This window comes from Chlorocebus sabaeus, chromosome 20, assembly GCF_047675955.1.
Source record: "Chlorocebus sabaeus isolate Y175 chromosome 20, mChlSab1.0.hap1, whole genome shotgun sequence".
Taxonomy (NCBI): Eukaryota; Metazoa; Chordata; class Mammalia; order Primates; family Cercopithecidae; genus Chlorocebus; species Chlorocebus sabaeus.
In genome coordinates, this window is record NC_132923.1 from 22,099,308 (window position 1) to 22,126,955 (window position 27,648).

Genomic DNA, 27,648 nt, shown 5'->3' on the forward strand with positions numbered 1-27,648 from the left:
AGTTTCTTCCTCACTCGGTCTTTTCAGCCTATTTCTGGTAGATCCTCAGTACAAAAACAAAAAACAAACAAACAAAAAACCCAAAAACAAACAGAAAAACAAAGCCCCGCTTTAGGGCTCCACAGCCACCCAAAGGAACGCGGCTGGTCTACGCACAGCAGAGACCCAGGAGGCCCCGACGATCGAGCGGCCCGGCAGGTGAAGCTTCCGCGAAGACACCCGGGACACGCTTGCAAGGACCGGAATCGGTCCGGCTTCCACCCTTCCGTACGCACCACAGCTGTGTCGGAATTCATAACCAACCCCAGCCACAGGCAACCCGGCGTCAACCGCCTCTGGCTTTAAAAGCTCCTTTCGGGTTAAAGAGCCGCGGCACTGACGCAAGGAACTGGCTTCGAGGGCACCGGACCGCTCCGCGCCCGCGCACCGAGTTCCCGCCTCCCTCGGGAGGACGTCCGTGCGTACGTGCGCGTGCCGCAACCACCCTCCTTCAAACGCGCGACGCGAGGGCGGGGGCGCCGCGTGCGCGCGCGCTCTCGTTGGTTCGCTCTCTCGCTAGCTCTCGGCTGCCGCTCTTGCTGCGGCTGCGGCTGGGGCTGGGGGCGGCGGCGGCGACGCGGGCGGCGGGCGGCGCGGGGCGGTCCGGCGGGTTCAAAGAGGAAAACATGGCGGAAAACAAAGGCGGCGGCGAGGCTGAGAGCGGCGGCGGGGGCAGCGGCAGCGCGCCGGTAACTGCTGGGGCCGCCGGGCCCGCGGCGCAGGAGGCGGAGCCGCCTCTCACCGCGGTGCTGGTGGAGGAGGAGGAGGAGGAAGGCGGCAGGGCCGGCGCTGAGGGCGGCGCGGCCGGGCCCGACGACGGGGGGGTGGCCGCGGCCTCCTCGGGCTCTGCCCAGGCTGCTTCATCTCCTGCGGCCTCAGTGGGCCCTGCAGTTCCCGGGGGCGCGGTATCGACGCCGGCTCCAGCTTCAGCCTCGGCTCCCGCTCCGGGTCCCTCGGCGGGGCCGCCTCCTGGACCGCCAGCCTCGCTCTTGGACACCTGCGCCGTGTGTCAGCAGAGCTTGCAGAGCCGGCGTGAGGCGGAGCCCAAGCTGCTGCCCTGTCTTCACTCCTTCTGCCTGCGCTGCCTGCCGGAGCCGGAGCGCCAGCTCAGCGTGCCCATCCCGGGGGGCAGCAACGGCGACATCCAGCAAGGTGAGCCGGAGGCCCTGTCTGGCATCTGGGCCGCACAGGATTTGCGCAACCCTAGAGGAGCTGGGGACGGAGGTGCTGGGGCCTGGGGCTGCTCGGACAGGCGCGATCCGGAGGGGTCTCTAAGGTGAAAGAGTCGCCCCTGGGACACTTTCCAGAGAAGCTGGACCGCAAGAGATAAGGGGAGCATGAAGGGAGGGGTGCCGGCTGCGAGAGGCTGGGGGAGGGGACGCTGGCTTCGAGGTTTGTGATGTGCGGAACCCGGCCGAGCGCTGGTTCTGGAGCTGGCAGACCCGTACAGTGAGAGAAGCGGGATTTGGGAAACACGTTGTGAGAAGCGTTTTGGCTGGAAGGGCCCGGGCCAGAGAGATGTTGAGGGAGTAGGTAAGAGGTAAGGGCAGTGAAGATGGATTGCTTTGGAGGGAGGGGACTTGGCCTGTTCGCAGATAGGAGAGAGGAGCACTATGGATTAAATGGAGGTGGATAAAATATGTTGGAGGGCTTGGGGTACAGAGAAGGCGCCTGATAGAAAATTGTAAGATGACATTGGGAAGGAGAAACTCGGAAACTGGACTGCATAGTTAGGGAAAATCCTAAGGTTTGGGGATGAAGGAGAAATGAACTTTGAAGGAAATTGAGAGTTAGGGAAAGCTGGGCATGAATTTGTTTTAGCTCTTTGGACGTTAATGAGCCCCTAGTGTTGAGGCACTGTGCTAGGATTGAATAAAGTACTCAATGAAGACTTCATTCACAGTCTAACAGGGGAAACCTATATAACTTGCAGCAGTGGAGGAGGGTATTCAGTACAATGGTTGTGGCACAATAGAGGAAAGGTCAGGGAAACTTCACAGGAAAGGAAATCCATGAACAGGTTTCTTGAATGAGTACCTCACTGGGTTGGAGGGTATTCAGGGCACAGGGAACCCTTCTACATCCCTGGAACTAAAGAATATGTAAGGTGATTGGTGGAAATTAGATTGGATTGATGGGCTGAATAGATAAAGGTTTCAAAGTCTCTTAAACTCTTGGAATCCAGGTGTGTTTTGAACTTCAGAGTATTTTGGGATTTTTCTTTTTTCTGGCAAGGTCTCTTATGTGAGACTTTTATCAGGGTCTGAATTAACTCTGTATCAAACACGTTAATGTTTCTGCATTGAAGCACATGAATGTCACACTAATGGGATAGACAATAAATAACCTCCCAGCACTCACAGTGGGTTCTGTTGCAAACTAATGAAAAATAAAATAAAATTTCAAAGCTTTTGAATTTCGGAACTGTAGGTAAGGGATTGTGGAGCTGTACTAAAGGGCTTGGAATTCATCCTGTAGAGTGTATCCTGGACATTGTGGACTAAAGGATGTTCCTGGAGGGTTTTTATATCAAGAGGATAAATGGATCAGATTTCTGATCCAAAAGGATCACTTAGGGCACTTGAGGGATGAGGGAAGGCAAGGCTGGATACAGGGAGACCAGTTAGGAGAATCCTGGCAGTAATATAGGTAAGAAATTAACATTTGGAATGGGTAGTAAAGAAATGATATCAGGTATTACAGAATGAAGCATTTTGGTTTGGGGGAACGGTAGGGTTTGGAAATTTCCTTTGCCATCTCCTACACTTGGGCAGATGACCTTTTCTTAGCTTCAGTTTTCTCATTTGTGAAACAGGGGGAAAAAGTACATAACCTCATAGGGTTATTGAGAGAATGAAGTAAGATATAATGTGTAATTATATATACGTGGTAGTTACTAATGAAATGGTAGCTAGTATATTAATAGTAGTAACTATTAGTAAGTGGCTATGGGAATGGAGGGATGGGGGGATTGTATTGAAATTAGTGTGAGGGAAACAAACATGTAGAATTCCACATTTTTTGTTTGGTGAATGGCAATGCTATTAATACGTATTCAGACGCTGAAGCAGGCTGGGATGAGGGTGAGGCCTGGGGTGGAGGGAGGATAAAATGTTTTTAGTTTGGGTTGTTTTGGGTTTCTAGCATTATTGGGACATGTAGGTAAGAATGTTAAGAATAAGGCTTTGGTTGTTGGAGAAGCTACTAATTGTTAATGGGTGTTTAGAGAATAACCGCTCATGGTCTGTGCACCCATGAGCATAGTAAGACCCATAGGATTCAGTGTTCCTGTGGGAACCTGGGTTAGGTGAGAGATTTAGAGGGAACCCAGAGATGCAGATTATGTTTGACTGATGTGGCTGAGGGACTGAGGTTATGAAATTGGCTATCTGAAATTTATGAAGGAGAGGGAATAATATGTAAATCCCCTCTTCATTTCTTTATCCTTTCTTTTTGAAGAAGGAGGAGTAAGTGGAAGGGACTAACCAAATACTGTCAATCTTAAGTGATATTGCTGTCAGCGAATATCTAAAACAAATTGAGTCTGGAATCCACCATGTTTTTTATTTAAAAAAATTTTTTTTGAGACAGTCTCGCTCTGTTGCTCAGGCTGCAGTGCAGTGGCTCGATCTCGGCTCACTGCAGCCTCTGCCTCCCAGATTCAAGCGATTCTTGTGCCTCAGCCACCCTAGTAGCTGAGATTACAGGCAGACACCACCATGCCTGGCTAATTTTTGTGTTTTTAGTAGAGACGGGGTTTTGCCATATTGGCCAGACTGGTCTTGAACTCCTGGCTTGAAATGATCTGCCTGTCTCAGCCTCCCAAAGTCCTGGGATTATAGGCATGAGCCACCGTGCCCAGCCATCCACTGTGTTTTTAGATAGTCTGGAAAGTAATTTGTCAGTATTAACCTCCTATATACCATTCTGCTTTGCTCTTTAAAAAGATCAAGCTGTGCTGGAAAGAACACTAGATTGGGTGTTGGGGACATAGTTCAGCTCCTTAACTGTTTTACGCTAAAGGAAATTCATACTGTTTTTGTCCTTCAGTTTACTTCTAAAATGTAGCTAATAGTCGTTTACTTATATCTCACTAAGGGAAATAATAAATGCGAAAACGCTTTGTAACTGAGAAATGATTCAACAATATAGGGTATTACTGATCAACCTCAGATATCATCTTCTCTGGTCTGGAGATCATAGCTAGTGGTTTTAATTCACCATCTTTTCCAGTGATTTTGAAACAAAGATGAGTATAATGCCCTCCTTCCTAAGTGGTGTTTTTCCTGTTTCTCTTAATACATTTATTCACACTGTCTGGCTGCTCTCTCTAGATCAACAGTTCTCAGAGTGTGGTTCCTGGACCAGCAGCATCAGCATCATCTGCGACCTTGTTAGGAATACAGATTCTTGGGCCCCATTCCAGACCTCCTGACCAGTAGTCTCGTTTAACAAGCTCTCCAGGTGATTCTGATTCACGCTTAAGTTTGAGAACCACTGTCTTGAGTGAAGGGCTCCTCACTTCAAATGTCTCCTCAGAGTTTGACTTTTCATATTAAGTAGTCCTCCAGGTCGCTCTCTCATACATCATCTTTTTTTCTTTGTAGTACAGCTAAAATCCAAAATGTTTATTTTTGTTTACTTACCCATCTCATTTTGCATTAGGATATTGTAGACTGTTCAATAAGTTTTGAGTAAATAAGAATCACTGAGAGCTTATTAAAATGGTAACTTGGGAGTTTCTTCAGAGACTGGTTTAGTTGATTTGGTGATGACTCCATGTGCCTGCATTTTTAACAGGTGCCCTGTGATTTTGATGCTTTTGGTACCACCACACTTTGAGGAAGATGGATTTAAATATTTTGAGGAGAAAGTATGATCTGTTTACCGTTGGAGTATTTGCAAAATCGAAGTAGATAAATTAGTTAATATTGACTCTCAATAGTGAGCTTTTTAGAGTACTTTTGTGATTGTTTTGGGGGTGCTTTTTCAGGTTGAGGCAGAATAGCTATCAGTAGTGGATATATATAATTTTATACTTTATCAATAAAAATACAGATTTGCTACTCAGGAGGCTGAGGCAGGAGGATCACTTGAGGCCAAGAGTTCAAGATCCGCCTGTGTAACATAGCAAGACCCTGTCTCTAAAAAAAATTTTTTAAAAATAGGAATCATATTGATGCATCTGAACAAACTCTCAGATGAACTCTTGAAGGAGATGAGGCTACTTGTGAGATGGCACAATGATACAGTTGAAGAAATGAATTGGTATTAAGTTGCATTGGGTTCTGCTGTTTTTTTTTTTTCGAGACAGAGTTTTGCTCTAGTCGCCCAGGCTGGAGTGCAGTGGCGCGATTTTGGCTCCCTGCAACCTCCGCCTCCTGGGTTCAAGTGATTCTCCTGCCTTAGCCTCCCCAGTAGCTGATATTATAGGTGCCTGCCACCATGCCCACCTATTCTTTTGTGTTTTTAGTAGAGACAGGATCTCGCCATGTAGGCCAGGTTGGCCTGCAACTCCTGACCTCAAGTGATCCGCCCGTCTTGGCCTCCCAAAGTGCTGGGATTGTAGGCGTGAGGGCACCGCCTGGCCTGGGTTCTGCTATTAATTAGCTACGTAGCCCTTGGACAAGGAACCTAGGAAGTCTCTCCAGGTCTTTTGCACTGTGAAGAGGCTGAGTTCCTATCCTGTTAGGTTCTATGATTCTATTGTCTTTTATGCTAACATTCTGTATGTATGTACGTTTAATGTCCTTATAGTTTGTGGGGAGTAATAGAGGAATCACCATGGAAAAATCATTCTGTTACTGAATTCTTCAACTTCCTATGGGCTGGGCACAGTGGCTCATGCCTGTGATCCCAGCACTTCGGGAAGCCGAAGCGGGCAGATCGCTTGAGGTTATGAGTTCGAGACCAGCCTGACCAATATGGCGAAACCTCGTCTCTACAGAAAATACAAAAATTAGCTGTGCATGGTGGCGGGTGCCTGTAATCCCAGCTACTTGGGAGGCGGAGGCAGGAGAATCCCTTGAATCTGGGAGGCGGAGGTTGCAGTGAGCTGAGATCATGCCACTGCACTCCAGCCTGGGTGACAGAGTGAGACTCCATCTCAAAAACAAAACAAAACAAAACAAAAAAAACTTACTACGAAAAGTCCGAGATGGCAACAGTCTTGTAAGTGGGAGGGAAAACCTCTTGAGTGTAGTGTGAAAAGCACTTCCTCATAGTGTTTCTGTTTATCACAGACTATGCTGAGCCACTCTGAGGAGTCTTCTGTTTGAACCCTTGGAATTTGTTGTCCCTGGAGTGTGTATACTATATGACAGTTCTAGCCTCAGTGTGACTTAACTGGTTTGGGGACTTTTTAGGCTCTACTTTTTCTGACTGTCCTCTTCAACAGAAACAAGCTTGAGTGTTTGAATGATCATGTGGTATTACACCAACAACTAGTCATTAAAGATGTGTCCGAGATTGCTGAAATACTTCCTAACAACTTCTGTCTAGCATTGTGGTCAAACTACCTGAATTCATTTTTGAGCTGTGCCATTTAGTACTGGAATGACCATGGATAAGTTACTTAACATCTGTAAACCGGGAGTAATAATTATATCTGTGTCATAGAGTTTTTGTGAGAATTAAGAGAGTTAATGTGTTGCAAGGTGCATTTATTGGGAGCTTACATGGGAAGCCCCCAATAAATTGCAGTAGTGTGATTTCGGTAATTTTTCATTTGTCCCCCCATTGCCTTTGTGACTGTATCTCACAGTAAACGGAAGGAAGAGGCAGGGGGGTAAATTGTGGTTTTAAAGGCTTTTCTGACGTCTACTGATGTGTATGGCATGCATGATAAATCATTTGAGTTCCGAATCTTTCTAGTTACCTAGAACTTGTAAAAACTTATAAACTAATGTCCTAAATCCTAAGTCTTTGTAATGTCTGGTATTTGTACATCAATAGCCCTAGTTAGGGGACTTTAATTACTTTTACTTTTCTCATAGATACTGCTCTCAGTGGGTCCTAAATGAGAATACCTTAAAGCAGTGATTCTCAAAGTGTGGTCCACAGAATGCTAGGGTGGGGGTTAAGGTAGTGACCATGTCACTGAGACCCTTTTAGAGGTGCACAAGTTTAAAACTATTTTCATAATTACACTAATTTAATATTTACCTTATTCACTCTGCTGACATTTATATTAACGGTGCAAAAGCAATGATGGATAAAACTGCCGTCACCTCTGCATGAATTAAGATGGTGAGTGACTCCATTTGGGAGGCCAAGGTGGGTGCATTGATTGAGTCCAGGAGTAGGAGACTAGTCTGGGCAACATGAGGAAACCCTGTCTCTACAAAAAATACAAAAAAAATTAAACAGACGTGGTAGTGCATGCCTGTAGTCGCAGCTACTCAGGAGGCTGAAGTGGGAGAATCGCCTGAGTCAGGGAGTGTCGAGGCTGCAGCGAGCCATGATTGTGCCATTGTACTCCAGCCTGGGCAATGGCGTGAGACCCTGTCTTTTTAAAAAAAAAAAAAAAAAAAGATAGTGGCTCCAAGCCATACTAAAAGTCATTGCATATTTACTTTCACACACTTAGAGAAAAAACAAAAATAAACCTATCCATTGTCACATCCTTTATGAAACAGTAACAATTACTATATTAAATTTTGGTCTTTAAAGCTCTGTGTGATGAAATGGGAAATGTGCCTAAAATGCTTCTGCTGCTTACGAAAGTGCAAGAAAAGTACTTGTGTAGTTTTTTGAGTTCCAAGCTGAATTTGCTTTTTTTCCATAGAAAACTATTTTTACTTTAAATAATGATTGACAAACTATGGTTTTTAGGCCTGGGTATTTGGCAGCCATTTTCTCAAAAGTGAATGAATTGAGCCTGTCATTTCCAGGGAAACAACTGACATATGTTGCCAGTGATAAAAATAGAGATTTTAAATTAAAATTAGAATTTTTGGAAAATTGGTGTTTGCTGCCATGAGCTGGTCAGTTTCTCAGTATAAAGACTTTTCCTGAAGAGATTGGTGGTGATATTAATGAACGTGAATTTTTTTGATACTGTGTAATGTCAACATTTCAAAGATCTGCGTAGCTTATTGCAGTATATTCTAAATGACCAATGCATGATGTTAAGTGCAAAACAGAGCAATAATAAATAGATTGTATTTTATTTTTTTATTTGAAATGGAGTCTTGCTTTGTTGCCCAAGCTGGAGTGCAGTGGCACAATCTTGGCTCCCTGTGACCTCCACCTCCTGGGCTCCTGGGTTCAAGCAATTCTCCTACCTCAGCTTCCCAAGTAGCTGGGATTACAGGCACATGCCACCACGCCCAGCTAATTTTTGTATTTTTAGTAGAGATGGGGTTTCGCCATGTTGACCAGGCTGTTCTTGAACTCCTGACCTCAGTTGATCTGCCCACCTCAGCCTCCCAAAGTGTTGGTATTACAGGCATGAGCCACCGTGCCCGGCCAATAAATAGATTTTAATGCAAGAGAGTAGTAAAGTTTATTGTTAAGGTTTGAGATGCCACATTGCAACTGATGTTTAAAAAATAAATATACTTCTTAAGTTTTTGTGTTGTATCAAATAAAAATATCCACACAGTGATCTGAAAAGGCTATTAAAATCTGCTCTTCCTGTTTCTTCTTAGCTGTCTGAGGCCGGATTTTCTTTATATTCTTCAAAGAAACAACGTATCAAAACATTAAATGCAGAAGCATATATCCAGCCATATTCTATTAAACCACATGTTAAAGAGATCTTTAAAATTTAGCACAATGACACTCTATTAATTTTTTTGTTTTAGGAAGTACAGTTGTTTCTGATTTTTAAAAATGTTGTTTAAACCTGTTGTGCTAGACATGGTGGCTCATGCCTATAATCCCAGCACTTTTGAAGGCTGAGGTAGGAGGATCACTTGAGCCCAGGAGTTCAAGACCAGCTTGGGCAATATAGTGAGACTCTGACTCCACAGAAAATAAAAAATTTATCCGAGTGTGGTGGTGTGCGCCTGTGGTTCCAGCTACTCAGGACGCTGAGGTGGGAGGATCGCTTGAGTCCGGGAGGTTGAGGCTACAGTGAGCTGTGATCATGCCATTGCACTCCAGTCTGGGTGACAGAGTGAGACTGTCTCAGAAAACAAACAAAACTAGTAATAAAATAAACATCATTTTAACATTTTAAAATTTAAGATTCATTTTTAATTCATTTTGTAATGAATTAAAATACATTTAAAACATATTTGATGGTCATACCCCATCTAAACAAAAGCTCTTTGTGTTTCTCAATAATTAAGACTGTAAAAGAGGTCCTGAGACCAGAAAGTTTAAGCCCTGCTCTGTTAACAGACATTAAGAACATGATAATGTTTCAGAGTCTTTGGGCTAGTGGGAAGAATGTCAGATCATAAAATAATAGGTGGCAGATTTATACATTTATAGTTTTGCATTTTGGAGTACCCGTAACAGTTCAGAAAAAGCTTCCCGTCAATAAAATGTAAAAATGAAGAAAGTACTTATTAACCGAAGTTAAACTTTTAAAAATAGCTCACTATAGATTTACTGATTTTTTTTCATGTTTATGGCTGTCTAAGCCAACTTCAGAGATTGCGCTCAGGATGATAGGTAAATTAACCTCTTGTCTCTGGCCACAAATTGCACCTCTATCCCTTGCCATTGGACCAAGGGGAAGTGGGAAAAAGAACAAGGATGGATGAACATAAATATACCATTTTTAGAAAAATATTTAAAGCCTATTCCCCAGTGATGAGTAAATGGCATGCACCGTGTGGTACTAACGAGTACATTTGAATGCTTATTATTTGCTATTTATGTTCCTTTTGTGAATTATTTGTCCATGTGTTTTATGTTTTTCTTTAGATTGCTTACATTTTCTGTTTTGATTTACAAGAATTCTTGACAAATTCTGTATACTGATCCTTTGTTGATGATTTAGGTTGAAGATGTATTCTGAGCCTATGGCTTGGTGTGGTAGCCAACCTCTAAGATGGCCCCTTGTTCCTTTTCTCCTATTACTCACACCATTCTATGGTTGCTGTCCAGTTGCTCAAGGCTGGTCTCCGTGACCAAGAGAATATATTAGAATTAATAGTGACTTCTGAGGCCAGGTCATTAAAGGCATATATACAACGTTTTCCTTGCTCTTTGGATCCCTCATTCTGGGTGGAAAACAGCTGCCATTCTGTGAAAGATACTCTAGTAGTCCTTTAAAGAGGCCATATGGAGAAAAACTGAGGTCTTCTGCAAAAACCCGGCACCAACTTGCCAGCCATGTGAAAGCCACTTTTGAGGTAGATTCTCTATCCTAATCAAGCTTTCAGATGACTGCAGTCCTGGCTGACATCTTGACTGCAACCTTCTTAGAGGCACTAAGCCAGAACTGCCTGCCAAGTCCCTCCCAAATTCTTGTTTCAATAAAGCTGTGAGAATTATTGTTGTTTTAAGTTATTAGTTTTTGAGGTAATTTGTTACATAGCAATAGATAACGGATACACTTTTACTTTTTAGAGAGCTGTCTTTTCATGTTTTTATATTAATGTAGATTTTTCTCCTTTTTTTTTTTTTTTTGCTGTCCTTAGTAGCTTTAAAATAAGCAGTAAGTTTTGTTCATTAAGGTAATTTCACTGCGCTCTCTACATATACCTTGGTCATCTTCAAGATTATCTCAACTGATCTTGACCCTTAGCTCCTTTTTTTTTTTTTTATTAAAAAATTTCTTTTTCCAAGACAAACCTTGGCCATTCACCTTTTGCTCGCTCTTATACTAAAATGTATTATCTTGTGAAAGTTCATTTTAAAAACCTCTTAAGCAGTGTGTGGTGGTACCTGCCTATAGTCCCAACTACTCAGGAGGCTGAGGCAGGAGGATGACTTGAGCCTAGGAGTTTGAAGCTGTAATGTGCTATGATTGCACTTGGGAATAGCACCTGTACTCCAGCCTGGGCAACACAGAGAGATGCCACCATCTCTATAAAAAAGAACAGAAAAACAAACCAAAAAAACCTGTCAGTGTTTTTGTTGGAATTGCTTTGAATATGTAAATCAATTTGGGAGAAAATGTCTTTATGATGTCTGCCTATTTATAAACATGGTATGCCTCTGCATTTGCTTAAGTCTTCCATGAATGTTTTCGAGTGTATATTTTGAGACGGAGTCTCACTTTGTTGCCCAGGTTGGAGTGCAATGGCGTGATCTTGGCTCACTGTAATCTCTGACTCCCAGGTTCAAGCAGTTCTCCTGCTTCAGCCTCCCGAGTAGCTGGGATTACAGGTGCATGCCACCACGCCTGGCTCATTTTTGTATTTTTAGTAGAGACAGGGTTTCACCATGTTGGCCAGGCTGGTCTTGAACTTCTCAGCTCAAGTGACCTGCCTGCCTGGGCCTCCCAAAGTGCTGGGATTACAGGTGTGACCCACTGTGCCCGACCTATTTTTTAAATGTCTCAAGTATACTGATTTCATATTTACATTTGATAATTCCTTCATCTGATGTTCTTGATGTCTTATTTTACTACTTTCTTCTGCCTGCTCTTGTTTGTTGTGGGTGGTGTCCTCCTGTGTTTTATAGTTTTAGACAGTGAGCCTGTTCACCAGGGCTTTATGAAATCTGCCAGACTGGTTTTAGGGAACAAGCCTCCAAAGGGTGTTTTGCATTTGCTTCTGTCAGGTGCCATCAACACAGAAATTACTGAAGCAGACTTTTAGTTTACCGTATCTTAGTATTGTCAGATGTTGATTTAGTGTTTACCTTATAGGCTGGCTGTATTTAGAAATTCTTAGAATTACACGCAGTGTGGGTGTAGCGGGGGGAAAAAAAGGGAAATTCTCAGGAGAAAAATTTTTTCCTTACCCCGAACCCAGGCAGTGACAGATTTCTTCATTTCCATGCTGTTGGTCAGATTTTTTTTTTTTTTAATTTCACTATTCTTTGCTTATGCACCCTAATAACTGAGGTTGTAGTCGTTCAAGTCAGTTTTATGAAGATGAGTCTTGATCTAATTAATACATTACATAGGCCCTGGGCTCCCATGTCGTCCCCATTCTTTGTTTACTCCCTTGTTTGTACATTCTAAAGAAGAGTCACTAAGAGTATAGTTTCTGAGCCTTTGCATTTTTGAAGTTTTCTTTATTCTACTCTCTTCTTAAATGATCCCTTGGCTGGATATGAAATTCTGGGTTAAAACTTTTTTCTTCAGAACTTTTAAGACATATCTTCCAGTGTCTTAAATCAGTGTTGCTGATGCTACTCTAATTTTGCTCGTTTGTACAACCCCAGTTGGGTTTCGTTTGTTTATTTACCTCTTCTTGAGATCTTTTTATGTCTTGGATCTCTTCTTCTATTTATCATTGTTTTGAAATACAGTGATGTGCTTCTATTGATTTTTTTTTTCTAAAAGTTTCTAAAAATTCATTGTTCTTTTTCATTTAGTCTTGTAATCTTCATTTATAGTAAGATAATTTTACATTTTTTTCAAAAGGTCCTTCCCCACCTCCCGCTCTTTGAACTATTACTATTTGATGTTGGCTTGCCTAAGTTCATATTCTCCCCTATCTTTTATAGTTTCCTTCCCTTTGTTTTCTTGCTCAGCTGACATTCTGAAAGATCTCCTTGTCCTTATTTCTAACCCTTTTATCCAATTTATTAATTACATTGTACATTTCTTTCTTTTCTTTTTTTTTTGAGATGGAGTCTCATTCTGTCACCCAGACTGGACGGCTCACTGCAACCTCTGCCTCCCTGGGTCAAGTGATTCTCCTGCCTCAGCCTCCTGAGTAGCTGGAACTACAGGCTCGTGCCACCGCGCCTGGCTAATTTCTTTGCATTTTTAGTAGAGACGAGGTTTCACCGTGTTGGCCAGGCCACTCTCGAACTCCTGACCTCAGGTGATCCACCTGCCTTGGCCTCCCAGAGTGCTGAGATTACAGGCGTGAGCCACTGCGCCTGGCCTACATGGTACATTTCTAAGAGCTTCCTTGCTTAGGTTGTATTTTTATAAGATTCTATTCTTTTTCTGTGTACTTAGTATCTTCTTTCTCTGAGGATACAAATATTTTTCTTCCCTAGGCAAAATACTTATTTTACGCTATTTTTCATTTGACTTTTTACTTTTGAAACATTTCAGGTATATTGATTCCATATTTATATTTGATAATTGCATTATGTAACTTTTTTTTTTTTTGAGACAGAATCTCAGTCCGTCGCCCAGACTGGAGTGCAGTAGTGTGATCTTGGCTCACTGCAACCTCCGTCTCCTAGATTCAAGTGATTCTTCTGCCTCAGCCTCTGTAGTAGCTGGAATTATAGATGTGCACCACTATGCCCAGCTATCATTATATAACGTTTTTGACATCTTATTTTACTGCTTGCTTCTGCCTACTCTTGTTTATCTTCTGTTCCCTTTATTATCTGTTTTACTTTCTGTTTTTTTTTTTCTTTTGATCTTTGTGTTCATAGGTTTCCCCAAGCAATAGATGATCCTTGGTTGTCTCCCCACTTGAATGAGGCAATACAGTTCTGATTGAAGATTCCATGCTTGTGTGTGGGGCTTGTTAATTTTTGGGCATTGCTTTAGATCAGGGATTGGCAAACTGGCCCATGAACTAAATACAACCAACTGCATGGTTTTGTATGACCCGTGAGCCAAGAATGATTTTTGTATTTTAAATAGTTGGGAAAAAAGAATATTTTGTGACATATGAAAATTATTAGAGGCCGGGTGTGGTGGCTCACGCCTGTAATCCCAGCACTTTGGAAGGCCAAGGTGGGCAGGTCACTTGAGGTCAGGAGTTGGAGACCAACATGACCAACGTGGTGAAACCTCATCTCTACTAAAAATACAAAAACAATTAGCTGGATATGGTGGCAGTTGCCTGTAATCTCAGCTACTTGGGAGACTGAGGCAGGAAAATCTCTTGAACCTGGGAGGCAGAGGTTGCAGTGAGTCAAGATTGCGCTGTTGCACTCCAGCCTGGGGAATAAGAGCAAAAACTCTATCTCAAAGAAAAAGAAAAAAAATTATTTTAAGTATAAATTTGTGTTTAGAAATTTTTATTTGAACACAGCCATGTACATTCATTTATGTATTGTCCGTGACTACTTTCGTGCTATAATGGGAAAACTGAGTAGTTGTGACAAAGACTGTGTACTGCTTTTTGGTGCATTACAGATTGCAGTGATGCAGCTATAACTTGATAGGGATGTGTATGGCTGTAGCACAACATTTAAAATTTTAAAAATTTTCCAAAAGATTGCATACCTATCATTTCAAAGAAGAGTGAACGGATTTTAAATGTCATGCTTCTACAGCAGAGTACATTTTGTTTTGAGTTAGATGGCAAAGCATGGTGTTTATTATGTACTTATACTATAGCTGTGCTGAAAGAGTACAATGTTATGTTGACAACCCCAGACTAAGCACTGATTACATTATTCCCAACCCACAGGAAAGCAAAAATCAGAAATAAGAAAGTTTAAAATGGAATATCTGATCACCGCAGAATTTCTTTTTTTTTTTTTTTGAGACGGAGTCTCGCTCTGTCGCCCAGGCTGGAGTGCAGTGGCCAGATCTCAGCTCACTGCAAGCTCCGCCTCCCGGGTTCACGCCATTCTCCTGCCTCAGCCTCCCGAGTAGCTGGGACTACAGGCACCCTCCACCTCGCCCGGCTAGTTTTTTGTATTTTTTAGTGGAGACGGGATTTCACCATGTTAGCCCATGTTAGGGTGGTCTCGATCTCCTGACCTCGTGATCCACCTGTCTTGGCCTCCCAAAGTGCTGGGATTACAGGCTTGAGCCACCGCGCCCGGCCCAGAATTTCTTAAAAATAAAAAATGAAAATGAGACTCTTCACTAACAAAGGAAGTTTTTGAGTGGCTCATTCGTTAGCCAAACAGGGATAGCTCTTCACCTGTGGTGAGGTAATTAAAATTTTCCCAATTAAAATATTATCTTACAAAAATAATTTTATTCTTCTCATTGGTAGACCTGTATTACAAAAAAATTACTGAATTATTATATTTTGAATTTGTAGATAAGAATTGTGGAAATTTTTCTTTCATTGTGTAAATACATACATAATATCCTTGATACTGTCTTTTTTCCTAAACAACCTAAGATATTTACTACGCCTCGTGATACCACATCCCACATTTTCGTTTGATGGGACATGTTAGGCATTGGTTATGAATCAGATTTCAAGCAGTGTGGTGTGTACAGCCTGACCTGTTGTCCACAATAGATTTGGAAGAATCAGAATTTACAGGATTCTACTTGTAACATCACAAATGACTGCCAGAATGAATTCCACAAATGAATTTTGTACCAGTCTGACCTGTCATCCATTTGTGGTTTATTAATAGAATGCTAAAATTCAAATTACACAACTCATTTCTTTTCCCATCACTGAGGGTTGGCTTAAATACTAACCCTCACAAAGTAAATACTTATGCAAAAAGCTAATGTCAGTCAAAAGATCCCCATCAGTTTTTTTGTCTGCAATAGGGTGGATATGAAGGTAAGGTATTGAGAATCATTTCACTCTATTACTGTGCTTATGAATCTGAAGTATTGAAAGTAATAAGTTAGAGCACTGCATTTCAGCTGTCCTTCATATATTAAATTTTCTGCTTTGTGTTGAACGTTACCTTCATATGTTGTGAGACATATAAAAGGGATATATGTAATGAACCTTAGACCCATTGAATCTCGCTGGAGAGGTAAGATGTTATATTAAAGAACAGTATAATACATTTTATTATAAATTGCAATAAATTTGATTTCAGTAAACCAGATGTTTATTGAAATATGGTTCAAAAGGAGATTAGTCATAGCTGAAATTTACTATTTCTTCTCTTAATGTTGGTTTGGAGGTGATTCCCTCTTTTTCATTTGTGTATGATATGATTTTAGTCCTTATGCTTTTGGCTGTAATCTAGGCTGCTCTGGACATCCATCCGATTTTCTCTTCTCTGTTTTCCTTTCTCAGTATATATTGAATACTTTCAAAGTAGATTATCTGAATTAATAATGGCAGGAAAGAACTAGCTGTGGATAAGTTTATTTGAATGTGTGTAGACTTCTGTTCCTTGTCTGTCAAATAACATAACTTCCAAGATGAAACTTTTTCATGTTATCTTATTTGCTTATAAAAATCTCTTAGAGGGAAGACTCATTCTATTTTGCGGAATGAAGTTTTGCCCAATTAAAAAGAATTATCTCAGGGTGATAATATTATCCTTGTTTCTTTTTTAAACAAATGAGGCCACTGAGGTAGTGTGGTAAAATTGTACCTAAATGTGGCTTTTCCATGTCGAGCTGATAGCACAGACTCAGCTGCCTTCAGGAACTAGCTAAGTAACTAGTGTAAGACCTTGAGAGTAGTGAAACTTGCCTGGCCTTTTTGTATTTAAAAAATAATTCTGTTTTGGCAGGCATGGTGGCTCACACCTGTAATCCCAGCACTTTGGGCGGCCGAAGTGGGCGGATCCCTGAGGTCAGCAGTTCAAGACCAGTCTGGCCAACATGGTGAAAACCCATCTCTACTAAAAATACAAAAATTAGCTGGGTGTGGTGGTGTGTGCCTGTAGTTCCAGTTGCCCGGGAGGCTGAGGCACGATAATCGCTTGAACCTGGGAGGTGGAGGTTGCAGTAAGCCGAGATGGTGTGCCATTGCACTCCAGCCTGGGCGAGAGAGTGAGACTGCCTAATAACAGAACAACAACAACAACTGTATTTTGGCCAAATAATACCAGTTTTTGTCCTGACTTGGTAGAATCTGATTAGTCATTTTTAAGGTAGATGTAATTAATTTATAATTAGTTTGATTTCATAATTTTAAAAGTTAAGTTTATTTAAGTGCTTAAGTAAACTAGCATTATAGTATAATTTGCAGATCTGTGAGAACCGGTAAAGTCCAACATCTTTTTGTATGGCTATTGGCCTTTCAATATCATTTTTTGTAGTTGCCTGTTCGGGTTGTGCTTACATTTTCCCCTGTGGTTTGTCTACCTTTTTTCCAAATGCTTTTGTAGGATTCTTTATATATTCCAATCATGACTGCTTTGTCAGATATATATCCGATTTTGTGGCTTGCCTAGCAATTGTGTTTTAAAATGTTGAATTTAGCTCTTGAGTACACAGTACTTTCGCCCTGGTTCAAAAGTTAAATAAGTATACGAAGCTGGATAATGAGAAGCCTCCCTTGCACTCGTTATCCTCATCCAGTTCCTGTCTCCCCCAAGACATAACCTGTGTTAATACTTTATCTGTCCTCCCAGTATATCCAAGTGATACTGGACAATGGTGCCAAATCCATTCAGTGACAGAAAGATTGGGTATCTTCAAAAAATGACATTGGGCCAGGCATGTTGGTTCATACCTGTAATCCCAGCACTTTGGGAGGCCGAGGCAGGAGGATCACTTGAGCCCTGAAGTTCAAGACTAGCTTGGGCAATGTAGTGAGGCCCTGTCTGTAAATAAAATTAAAAAAAATAAAATGGCCAGGTGCAGTGGCTCACACTTAAAATCCCAGCACTTTGGGAGGCCAAGGTGGGCGGATCACGAGGTCAGGAGATTAAGACCATCCTGGGCGGATCATGAGGTCAGGTGATCAAGACCATCCTGGCCAACCTGGTGAAACCCGTCTCTACTAAAAATACAAAAATGAGCTGGGCGTGGTGGCACATGCTTGTAATCCCAGCTATGTAGGAGGCTGAGGCAGGAGAACCGCTTGAATCCAGAAGGTGGAGGTTGCAGTGAGCCAAGATCGTGTCACTGCACTCCAGCCTGGCGACAGAGCAAGACTCCATTTCAAAATATATAAATAAATTTAAAAAGCCAGATGTGGTTCACATCTGTGGTCCCCAGGAAGTATTTGGGAGGTTGAGGCAGGATTGTTTGAACCTGGGGAAGTTGAGTCTGCATTGCACCGTGATTGTGTAACTGCACTGCAGTGCACTGACAGAGCAAGACCCTGTCTCAAAACAGAAAAAGGATGTTGGTACAACCAATTATCACATGCAGAGGAATAAAGTCGTACCCCTACTTCACACCATATGCAAAAGGTAACTCAAAATGTATCAACAGGCTGGGCATGGTGGCTTACCATGTAATCATAGCACTTTGGTGGGCTGAGGTGGGAGAATTGCTTGGGGCCAGGAGTTTGAGACCAGCTTGGGCAACATAGTGAGATCCTGTCTCTACAAAAACAAAACAAAGACAAGTAACAACCTAAATAAATAAAGCAAGTAACAACCTAAATAAAGCATGAGCAACTAAAGAAAAAATAGTAAGTCGGACCTGATCAAAATGTAAAACTTTTGTACATCGAAGACCATTATTCAAAAAGTGAAAAGAAAACCTGCAAAATGGGAGAAAGTATTTGTAAGTCACATATTGGATAATAGTGATATATCCAGAATATATAAAGAACTGTTACAGCCTAATAATAAAGACAAATAACCCAATTAAAAATGGGCAAAAGATTTGAATAGACAGTTCCCCAAAGAAGATATGTATATATGACCAATAAGCAAATGAAAAGATACACTAGATCATTTGTTATTAAGAGAAATGTAAACAAAATCACAAGGAAATACCACTTCACACCTGCTAGGATGGCTCTAGTTAAAAAACAACCAAGTGTTAGCAAGGATGTGGAGAAATTAGAGTCCTTCTGTATTGCTGGTGGAATGTAAAATGGTGCTGCCACTGGGGGAAACAGTTCGGTGGTTCCTCAGTTAAACATAAAATTAGCATGTGACCTAGCAAATCCATTCTTACATATCTGTGACCCCAAAGAATTGAACACTGGGACTCAAACAGATACTTGCCGGTACTGATTGCAGCATTATTCGCAGTAGCCAAAAGGTGGAAATAATGTTAAGTGTTCAACAGATGAACTGATAAAATGTATATACATGTAATGGGATATTATTCAGTCCTGAAAAGGAATGGATTTCTGATATATGCTGCAATATGAGTAAACCTTGCAACATGAGTGAAATAAGACAAACACAAGAGGGCAAATATATGATTACACTTATATGAAATGTCCAGAATAGGCACAGTCATAGAGACAGAAAGCAGACTAGAGGTTACCAAGGGCTTGCAGGGAGAACAGGGAGGGAATAGAGAGTTATTTAGGATGGGAGTGGGGAAGGAATGGGCGGTTGTTGCTTAATGGATATAGTTTCTGTTGGGATGATAAAAGGTTTTGAAAATCATAGTGATGGTTGGATGGTTGCATGACATGTTGAATGTAGTTAATGCCATATAACATACCTAATACTTGTATATTTGTATACATAATATACATACATAATAGTTCAAATGGCAGATTTTGTGTTATATGTATATACCACAATAAAAATGTTAAAATATGTTAAAAATGTTTTTCCTCCTAGAGATTTTAAAATCATGTATTTTAAAGTACATTTTATTGCATTTTAAAAAAATTGATTCTCATTCATGGATTCTGTGTTTTAGAATTCACCTACACACTAAAATTTATTTGTAACCCCAATGTTAATAATTGCAGTGCTTTCACAGTCATTCCTTGACATGGGCAGAGCAGCAAAAAATTTGACTCGCCCAACTCACATTTTCCCAGCTGAGGTCAAACTGGGAGATGCTTTGCCTTCTTTCAGCACTCATAGTGTAAATATGTGTCCTTGTTGTGGCCATGTTGTTCTGATCGTTGTGCTTTTTGTTGACTTCACTGCTTCACATGGCCCTAAATGTAATAAAGCTGAAGTGCCCTGTAGTGTTCCTAAGTGCATGAAGGATGTGTGTGCTTTATGGAAAAAACACGTGGAAGATAAGCTTCATTCATATATGAGTTACAGTGTTTTGGCTTTGAATTTAGTGTTAATGAACCAGTAATATATTTTATTTGTTTTTTTGAGACGGGGTCTTGCTCTGTCACCCAGACTGGAATGCAATGGCCCAGTTACAGCTTCCTGCAGTCTTTGCCTCCTGGTCTCAAGTGATCCTTTTACCTCAGCCTCCTAAGTAGCTGAGACTACAGGCCCATGCCAGCACACCCAACTAATTTTTTATATTTTTTGTAAAGACAGGGTTTCACTATGTTGCCCAGGTTTGTCTCGAACTCCTGGACTGAAGCTGTCTATCCACTTTAGTCTCCCAAAGTGCTGGAATTACAGGCTTGAGCTACTGCATCCAGCCCTCAGCAATATGTTTTAAAGTGACTTTAAACATAAATGCACATAAAAATGTTATGTATTGACTGATGAAAATTTTGTGACCAGAGGCTTGCAGGAACCTAATCCTGCATTTCCTCTAGGAGCAATAGTTTAGTTAATTTGTTAATTTATTGTTTACAGCAACTGTATAGAATATAACTACTCTAAATGATGAGAATCGACCCTATGTCAATGCAAATAAAATTATTTCTCTTATATAAATGGCAACCTCAGGATCTTTCTCTGAAAAGTACATAGTTTCCTTTGATTTTTGTTCTGAAGTCTGTTTGATCTTATATTAATATAGCCACTCATTAAAACTTAATTCACAAACGATATATTAGTAATTCACACATTTGAAGTGTGTGGTTGAGAAGTTTTTAGTATATTCAGAGTTGTGTAACCATCACCATAATCAATTTTAGAGCATTTTTATTACTCCCAAAAGAAACCCTGTACCAATTAACAGTTATTACTCGCTTACTCTGCAAAGCATTCCCCCGGACTTAGGCATCCATTAATCTACTTTATTGTCTCTCTAGATTTGCCTATTCTGGACATTTCTTAGAAATTGAAATATACAACGTGTGGTCTTATGTGGCTGACTTTTACCTTCATCTGTGCTGTAGCATGTATCAGTGCTTCATTCTTTTTTTAAATACTTTTAAAAAAAATAGTCAAGTGCAGTAGTGATATGAGGAGAGAGTAAAGACTTAGATCTATAACTGACTGAACAATCTGTTGAGATAACTCACTACCTTCAAGTCAGCCAGTGCTTCACTGTTTTTAGGCCTGAATAATATATTCTTTTATGGCTACACCACATTTTGTTTAACCATTCATTAGTAAATGGACACTTGAGTTGTTTCTCCTTTTTGGCTATTATGAACAGTGCTGCTATGAACACTTGTGGATAAATTTTTATGTGAACATATGTTTTCATTTCTCTTGGGTGTATACTTGGGAGTGCAGTTGCTGGGTTGTATGGTAACTTATATTTAATCTTTTGAGGATCTGCCAACTGTTATCTGAAGTGACTTTAGCATTTTTCTTTGCCATCAGCAGTATGTATGAGGGTTCCAGTTCTCTATAATGTTGCCAACGATTGTTACCTATTTTATTATAGCTATCCTGGTGGGTGTGACATAGTATTTTATTGTGGTTTTGATTTGCATTTCTCTTGTGGCTAATGATGTTGAGCATCTTCTTTTGCACTTATTGACCATTAGTGTATCTTCCCTGATGAAATGTCTGTTCAGACTTTTGTCCATTATTTAATTAGGTTATTTGACATTTTAAAGTTGTCAGTTCTTTGTGATAGTCTGGATGTTCTACCCTTTTTCTTACATTTTTTTTCTTTCTTTCTTTTTTCTTTTATTTTCTTTGTCTTTCTTCTTTTTTCTTTTTTTTTAAAGTGACAAGGCCTCACTGTGTTGCCCAGGCTGGTCTTGAACTTCTGGGCCCTAACAGTCTTCCTGCCTCGGCCTCCCAAAGTGCTGGGATTACAGGTGTGAGCCACCATGCCCAGCCCTGGGTGCTGCACCCTTATATCGGATTTAGCCATATCTTCTATTTGTGCGTTGTCTTTTACTTTCTTTCTGGAATTATTTGCAGGATGAAAGTTTTTGGTGTGTGGAAAAATACATGTAACAAAATTTAACCATTTTACCCATTGTTAAGTGTGTTCATTGGTTTTAGTTATATTCACAGTGTTGGCAGCACAGAGTTTTTATTTTTTATTTGTTTTTCAAGACAGGGTCTTGCTCTGTTGCCCAGGCTGGAGTGCAATGGTGCAATCATAGCTCACTGCAGCCTCAACCTTGTGAGCTCAGGTAATCGTCCCACCCCAGCCTCCCAAGTAGCTGGGACTACAGGTGCACCACTGCACCCAGCTAATTTTTTTATTTTTATTTTTCGTAGAGACAGGGTTCTGCTGTGTTGCCCAGGCTGGTCTCAAACTCCTGGGTTCAAGTGATCTTCTTGTGTCAGCCCCCCAAAGTGCTGGGGTTAGAGGTGTGAGCCACTGCACTTGGCCAAAAAAGTTTTTAAGTTTGATGAGGTCCAATTTGTATTTTGTGCTTTTGTTTTTGGCACCATATCTGAAAAATCATTTCTTAATCCAAGGTCATGAAGATGTATTCTTATGTTTTCTTTTAGGAGCGTTACAGTTTTAGGTTTTAGATTCAGATTCTGTGATAAAGTTGAGTTAATTTTTGTATGTGAAATTTGTGTGTGAGGTAAAGATCTAGTTTCATTCTTTAGCACAAGGATATCCATTGTCCCTGTATCATTTAGTGAAAAGACTGCTCTTTCTTCCATTTAATTGTCTTAGCAACCTTGTCTAAAATCAGTTGACTGGGTAAATGTGAGGGTGTTTTCCTGGACTTAATTTCATCCCATTGATCTGTATGTCCTTATGACAATAACAAATTTTTTTTTTTCCCCTAAACAACAACAACAACAACAAAAAACAGGGTCTCTGTCACCCAGGTTGTAGTTCAGTGGTGCACTCAGGGCTCACTGCAGCCTCCACCTCCAGCCTCCACCTCCTGGGCTCAGGTGATCCTCCCACCTCGGCTTCCCCAGCTGAGACTACAGATGTGTGTCTCACACCACTACAGATGTGTGGCTACGCAACACCCAGCAATTTTTAAATTTTTTTGTAGAGGTGGGTTCTTGCTATGTTGCTGGGGTGGGTTGTTCTTTTTCAAGATAGTTTTGGCTCTTCTGGATTCCTTGAGTTTTAAAGAGACAGATTTTCCTCTGTTGCCCAGGTTGGAGAGCAGTGATGCGATCATAGCTCACTGCAGTCCTGACCTCCTGGACTCAAGCAGTTCTTTCACCGCAGCCTCCTAGTAGCTGGGACTGCAGCCACATGCCACCACGCCTGGCTAATTTTTAAATTTTTTGTAGAGATGGGTCTTGTATTGTTGCCCAGGCTGGTCTTGAACTTCTGGGCTCAAGTGATCCTCCAGCCTCAGCCTCTCAAAGTGCTGGGATTACAGGTGTGAGCCACTGTGCCTGGCCTCCATCTTCTTTTAATCTACTTATATCATTGTGTTTGAAGCTTCTTGTATTAATATATAGCATTACTGTTGGATTATAGTTTAAGTGTATCCACTCTTCTGGTCTTTCATTTAATTCACGTATTTAGGAGTATTTAAGGCATGTAGGTATATTTAAGGTAATTATTGATGTGTTATGGCTTAAACATGTTGTTTTCTGTTTGTTTCCTTTCTCTCTCTTGCCTTTTGAGTTACCTGAAGTTCTTTTTAAGATTCCATCTTTATTTATGGTGCTTTTGTGTAGTTTATAGTTTTTTTGAAGTGCTTTGAATAGCTTATAAGTGGTTGCTGTAAATATTGCAACATTTATTTGTAACTTAAAGTCTTTGTATTGACATTTTACCATTTGGAGTGAAGTATAGAAGTTTTACTTCAGTTAGGTCCCTTTACTCTTCCCAGTTTTAATTGATTATCTTTAATTTTCTGTCTGTATAGCTGACCAGATAATATATGATCTTTTTTTATAAGCTCTCACATGATTTAAGAAATCCATAAGAAGAAGTCTATTATGTTTACTCTCATTTTTATCATTCCAGTGTTCTTTTCCAAAGATTCAAGGTTTCTTCTGTTAACATTTTTTTTCTGTTAGGACAAATTTCCTTTAACCATACATACTTTTAGGTGTATTAGTGACAAATTTTTATATATTTTTTTCATCTGAGAATATCTTTAGTAGTCCTTCATTCCTGAAGGATATTCGTTGAATATAGAATTTGCATTTCTAAGTTACTTTCTTTTAGTCTTTGAACATTTTCAGTCATCATTTGTTCAAGTAATTTTTTTTTTTTTTTTTTTTTTTGAGATGGAGTCCTGCTGTGTTGCCCAGGGTGGTGTGCAGTGGTGTGATCTTGGCTCACTTCAGCCTCCATTTCCTGGGTTCAAGTGATTCTCCTGCTTCAGCCTCTCAAGTAACTGGGACTACAAGCGTACGCCACCACATCCAGCTAATTTTTGTATTTTTAGTGAAGATGGGGTTTCACTGTGTTGGCCAGGCTGGTCTCGAACTTCTGACCTCAAGTGATCTGCCTGCCTCAGCTTTCTAAAGTTGAGGCATTTTTTTTTTTTTTTTTTTTGGCCTGCATTGTTTTACATGAGAAATCCACTGTCATTTGAATAGATATTCCTCAGCAAGTAATGTGGTCATTGTCTGCTTTCAATATTTTTTTCTTTATGTTTCAGAACTTTATGATGTATCTTGGTGTGGATTTATTTGGGTTTTTCTTATTTAGCATTAACTCAGTTTTTTTTTTATTTGTAGGTTTATGTCTTTTATCAAATTTGGGACATTTTCAGTCATTACTTGTTCAAGGAATTTTTTTTTTTTTTTTTTTGAGATGAAGTCCTGCTCTATTGCCTAGGCTGGTATGCAATGGTGTGATCTTGGCTCACTTCAGCCTCCATTTCCTGGGTTCAAGTGATTCTCCTGCTTCAGCCTCCCAAGTAACTGGGACTACAAGTGTACGCCACCATATCCAGCTAATTTTTGTATTTTTAGTAAAGATGGGGTTTCACTGTGTTGGCCAGGCTGGTCTCGAACTCCTGACCTCAAGTGATCCACCTGCCTTGGTCTCCCAAAGTGCTGGGTTACAGGTGTGAGCCACTGTAACTGGCTTGTTCAAGTAATTTTTAAATTTTATGTACTCACTCCTCTCCTTCTGGAACTCTGCAACTCTGGTGACAGCAATGTTAGCTAGCTTGTTTTTTTATTGTTCCACAGGTTCTTGAGACTGTGTTCTGTTTTTCTTTTCTTTTATTTCTTTTTTTTTTTTTTTTTTGGTCTCTTGATTTTGCCTGAAGGTCAGTTATTCTGTTTCCTGTCATCTTGTCTATTGAGCCCATTTATCGAGATTTACATTTTTGGTTATTGGGTTTTTTTTTTTTTTTTTTTTTTTTTAGACGGAGTCTCGCTGTGTCGCCCAGGCTGGAGTGCAGTGGCGCGATCTCGGCTCACTGCAAGCTCCGCCTCCCGGGTTCACGCCATTCTCCCGCCTCAGCCTCCGAGTAGCTGGGACTACAGGCGCCCGCCACCACGCCCGGCTAGTTTTTTGTATTTTTAGTAGAGACGGGGTTTGTTTTGTTTTGTTTTTTGTTTTTTTAAGACAGTGTCTCACTGTGTTGCCCAGGCTGGAGTGCAGTGGTGTGATCTCGGTGCCATGACACCTACTAATTTTTGTATATTTTTTGGTAGAAGTGGGTTTCATCGTGTTGGTCAGGCTGGCCTTGAATTCCTGACCTCGAGTTATCTGCCTGTCTCCACTTCCAAAAGTATATTTTTTAATCCTATAATTTCTATTTGTCTTTTTTTCTATAACTTTCATTCCTTTTCTATTTTCCATTTATTTTAAGGACATTTGTATTGCCGTTTCTTTTTTTTTTTTAAGATGAGTTCTTACTCTATCACCTAGGCTGGAGTACAATGGTGCGATCTCAGCTCACTGCAACCTCTTCCTCCTGGGTTCAAGCAATTCTCCTGCCTCAGCCTACCAAATAGCTGAGACTACAGGCGTGTGCCACCACTCCTGGCTAGTTTTTGTATTTTTAGTAGACATGGGGTTTCACTGTGTTGGCTAGGCTGGTCTCGAACTTCTGACCTCAAGTGATCTGCCTGCCTCAGCCTTCTAAAGTGCTGGGATTACAGGTGTGAGCCACTGTGCCTGGCCTGTATTGCTTTTTGAAGCATTTTTATAATGGTTCCTTTAAAGACTTTGTCACATGTTTCTAATATCTGGTATCTGATCATCTTGGTTTGGGCATATACTGATTGTCTTTTGTCAGTTATGATTTTTCTGGTGTCTTGTCAGTTATGATTTTCCTGGTGTTTGACAAATAATTTTTTGAGTATGTTGCAAATATTTTGGATATCATATTCTGAGATTTGAGATTCTATTTAACCTCCATTTTTTTCCAGCAGTCTTTCTACTGAGGTGTAACATAAAGGCCAGGTAGGTGTGTATGTTCACCTTCCCCTTGGGCCTCCTGACACCACCTTGGCAAAAGTGGAGTGCTGGCTTTCTCTGCCATGTTGCAGATAGGTGAGATGAAAGTTCAATTTCTCCTTTGGTCCTTCCTGATCAAGTGGGGTACCAACTCATACCACCTTGTCACCTCTGATTTAGGGTTTAAGTTCAGTTCCACTGAGCCCTGGTGACATCAGGGAGGGAGGAAGTGTAGGGCTAACTCATCCCACCTGATTGCTACATAATAGGGGTATTTCAGCTTTCCATTTGGATTTTATCATACCAGGGAAAGGAATAGGAAGTGATGATTTGCCTGGCCTCTTACTCCCTTATTCCTTATTATTGCCAGGTGGGAGTAGAAGTAACTCCCTGCTATTCCCTACTGATATTGAGGAGTAGGAGATTTTTTTTTTTCAGTAGTTTTAGTTTAAAAAAAAAAAGGGGGGGGCTTCAATTAAAGTTGCCTTTATTTAAGATCCCAGCAGTGGAAATACTGAGTTCTTTTGGTCCTAACATTTTACAGATTATAGGTGTGAAATTATGGAATCATGACTCACTAAATTCATGCTTTTAATTCCCTTTCTCTGCAAGGCAGTATTAGATTATTTCTGCTCTCAGGAGTTTGGAGTTTTGGAGACTTGAATAAACACATACTTTTTTTTTTTTAAAGACAGAGTCTCACTCTGTCTCCCAGATGGGAGTGCAGTGGTGTGATCTCGGCTCACTGCAACCTCTGCGTCCCAGGTTCAAGTGATTTTTGTGCCTCAGCCTCCTGAGTAGGTGGGATTATAGGCGTGTGCCACCACACCTGGCTAATTTTTGTACATTTATATATATATATTTTTGGAGGTGGAGTCTCTGTCGCCTAGGCTGGAGTGCAGTGGCGCGATCTGGGCTCACTACAACCTCCACCTCTCGGGATCAAGCAATTGTCCTGCCTCAGCCTCCCGAGTAGCTGGGTCTACTGGTGCACACCGCCATGCCTGGCTTTTTTTTTTTTTTTTTTAATTTTTAGTAGAGACGGGGTTTCACCAACCAGACGGCTGGTTTTGAACTCCTGAGCTCAGGCAATCTGTCTGCCTCGGCCTCCCAAAGTGCTAGGATTATAGGCGTGAGCCACCACACCCAGCCTAATTTTTGTATTTTTAATGGAGATGGGGTTTCATCATGTTGACTAGGCTGGTCTCGGACTCCTGGCCTCAGGTGATTCGCCTGCCTCAGCCTCCCAAAGTGCTGGGATTACACGTGTGAGCCACCATGCCCAGCCTAAACACACATTTTAAAAGATGAAAAGGATGACCTATATAATTCTTGCAAATGAAACAATTTGCAGGTCAGAGTCTTGATGGTTAGCCAAGTTTTTTTTTTTT

At 40.9% G+C, this 27,648-nt stretch overlaps 1 protein-coding gene across 4 annotated transcripts in view; it reads left to right on the forward strand.

Annotated features, from left to right (window-relative positions):
• Positions 1 to 540: 540 nt before the first annotated feature.
• TRIM33 (tripartite motif containing 33) overlaps positions 541 to 27,648 on the forward strand; it is a 120,883-nt gene continuing 93,775 nt past the window's right edge. For 2 of the 4 annotated variants that reach the window (XM_007977485.3, XM_007977486.3), the window contains exon 1: positions 541 to 1,191. In XM_007977485.3, the coding sequence (XP_007975676.1) occupies positions 666 to 1,191 (526 nt within the window). In that variant the 5' untranslated portion in view covers positions 541 to 665. The remainder of the gene's footprint in view (positions 1,192 to 27,648) is intronic. The other 2 variants (XM_007977482.3, XM_007977483.3) reach the window with 2 other exon arrangements.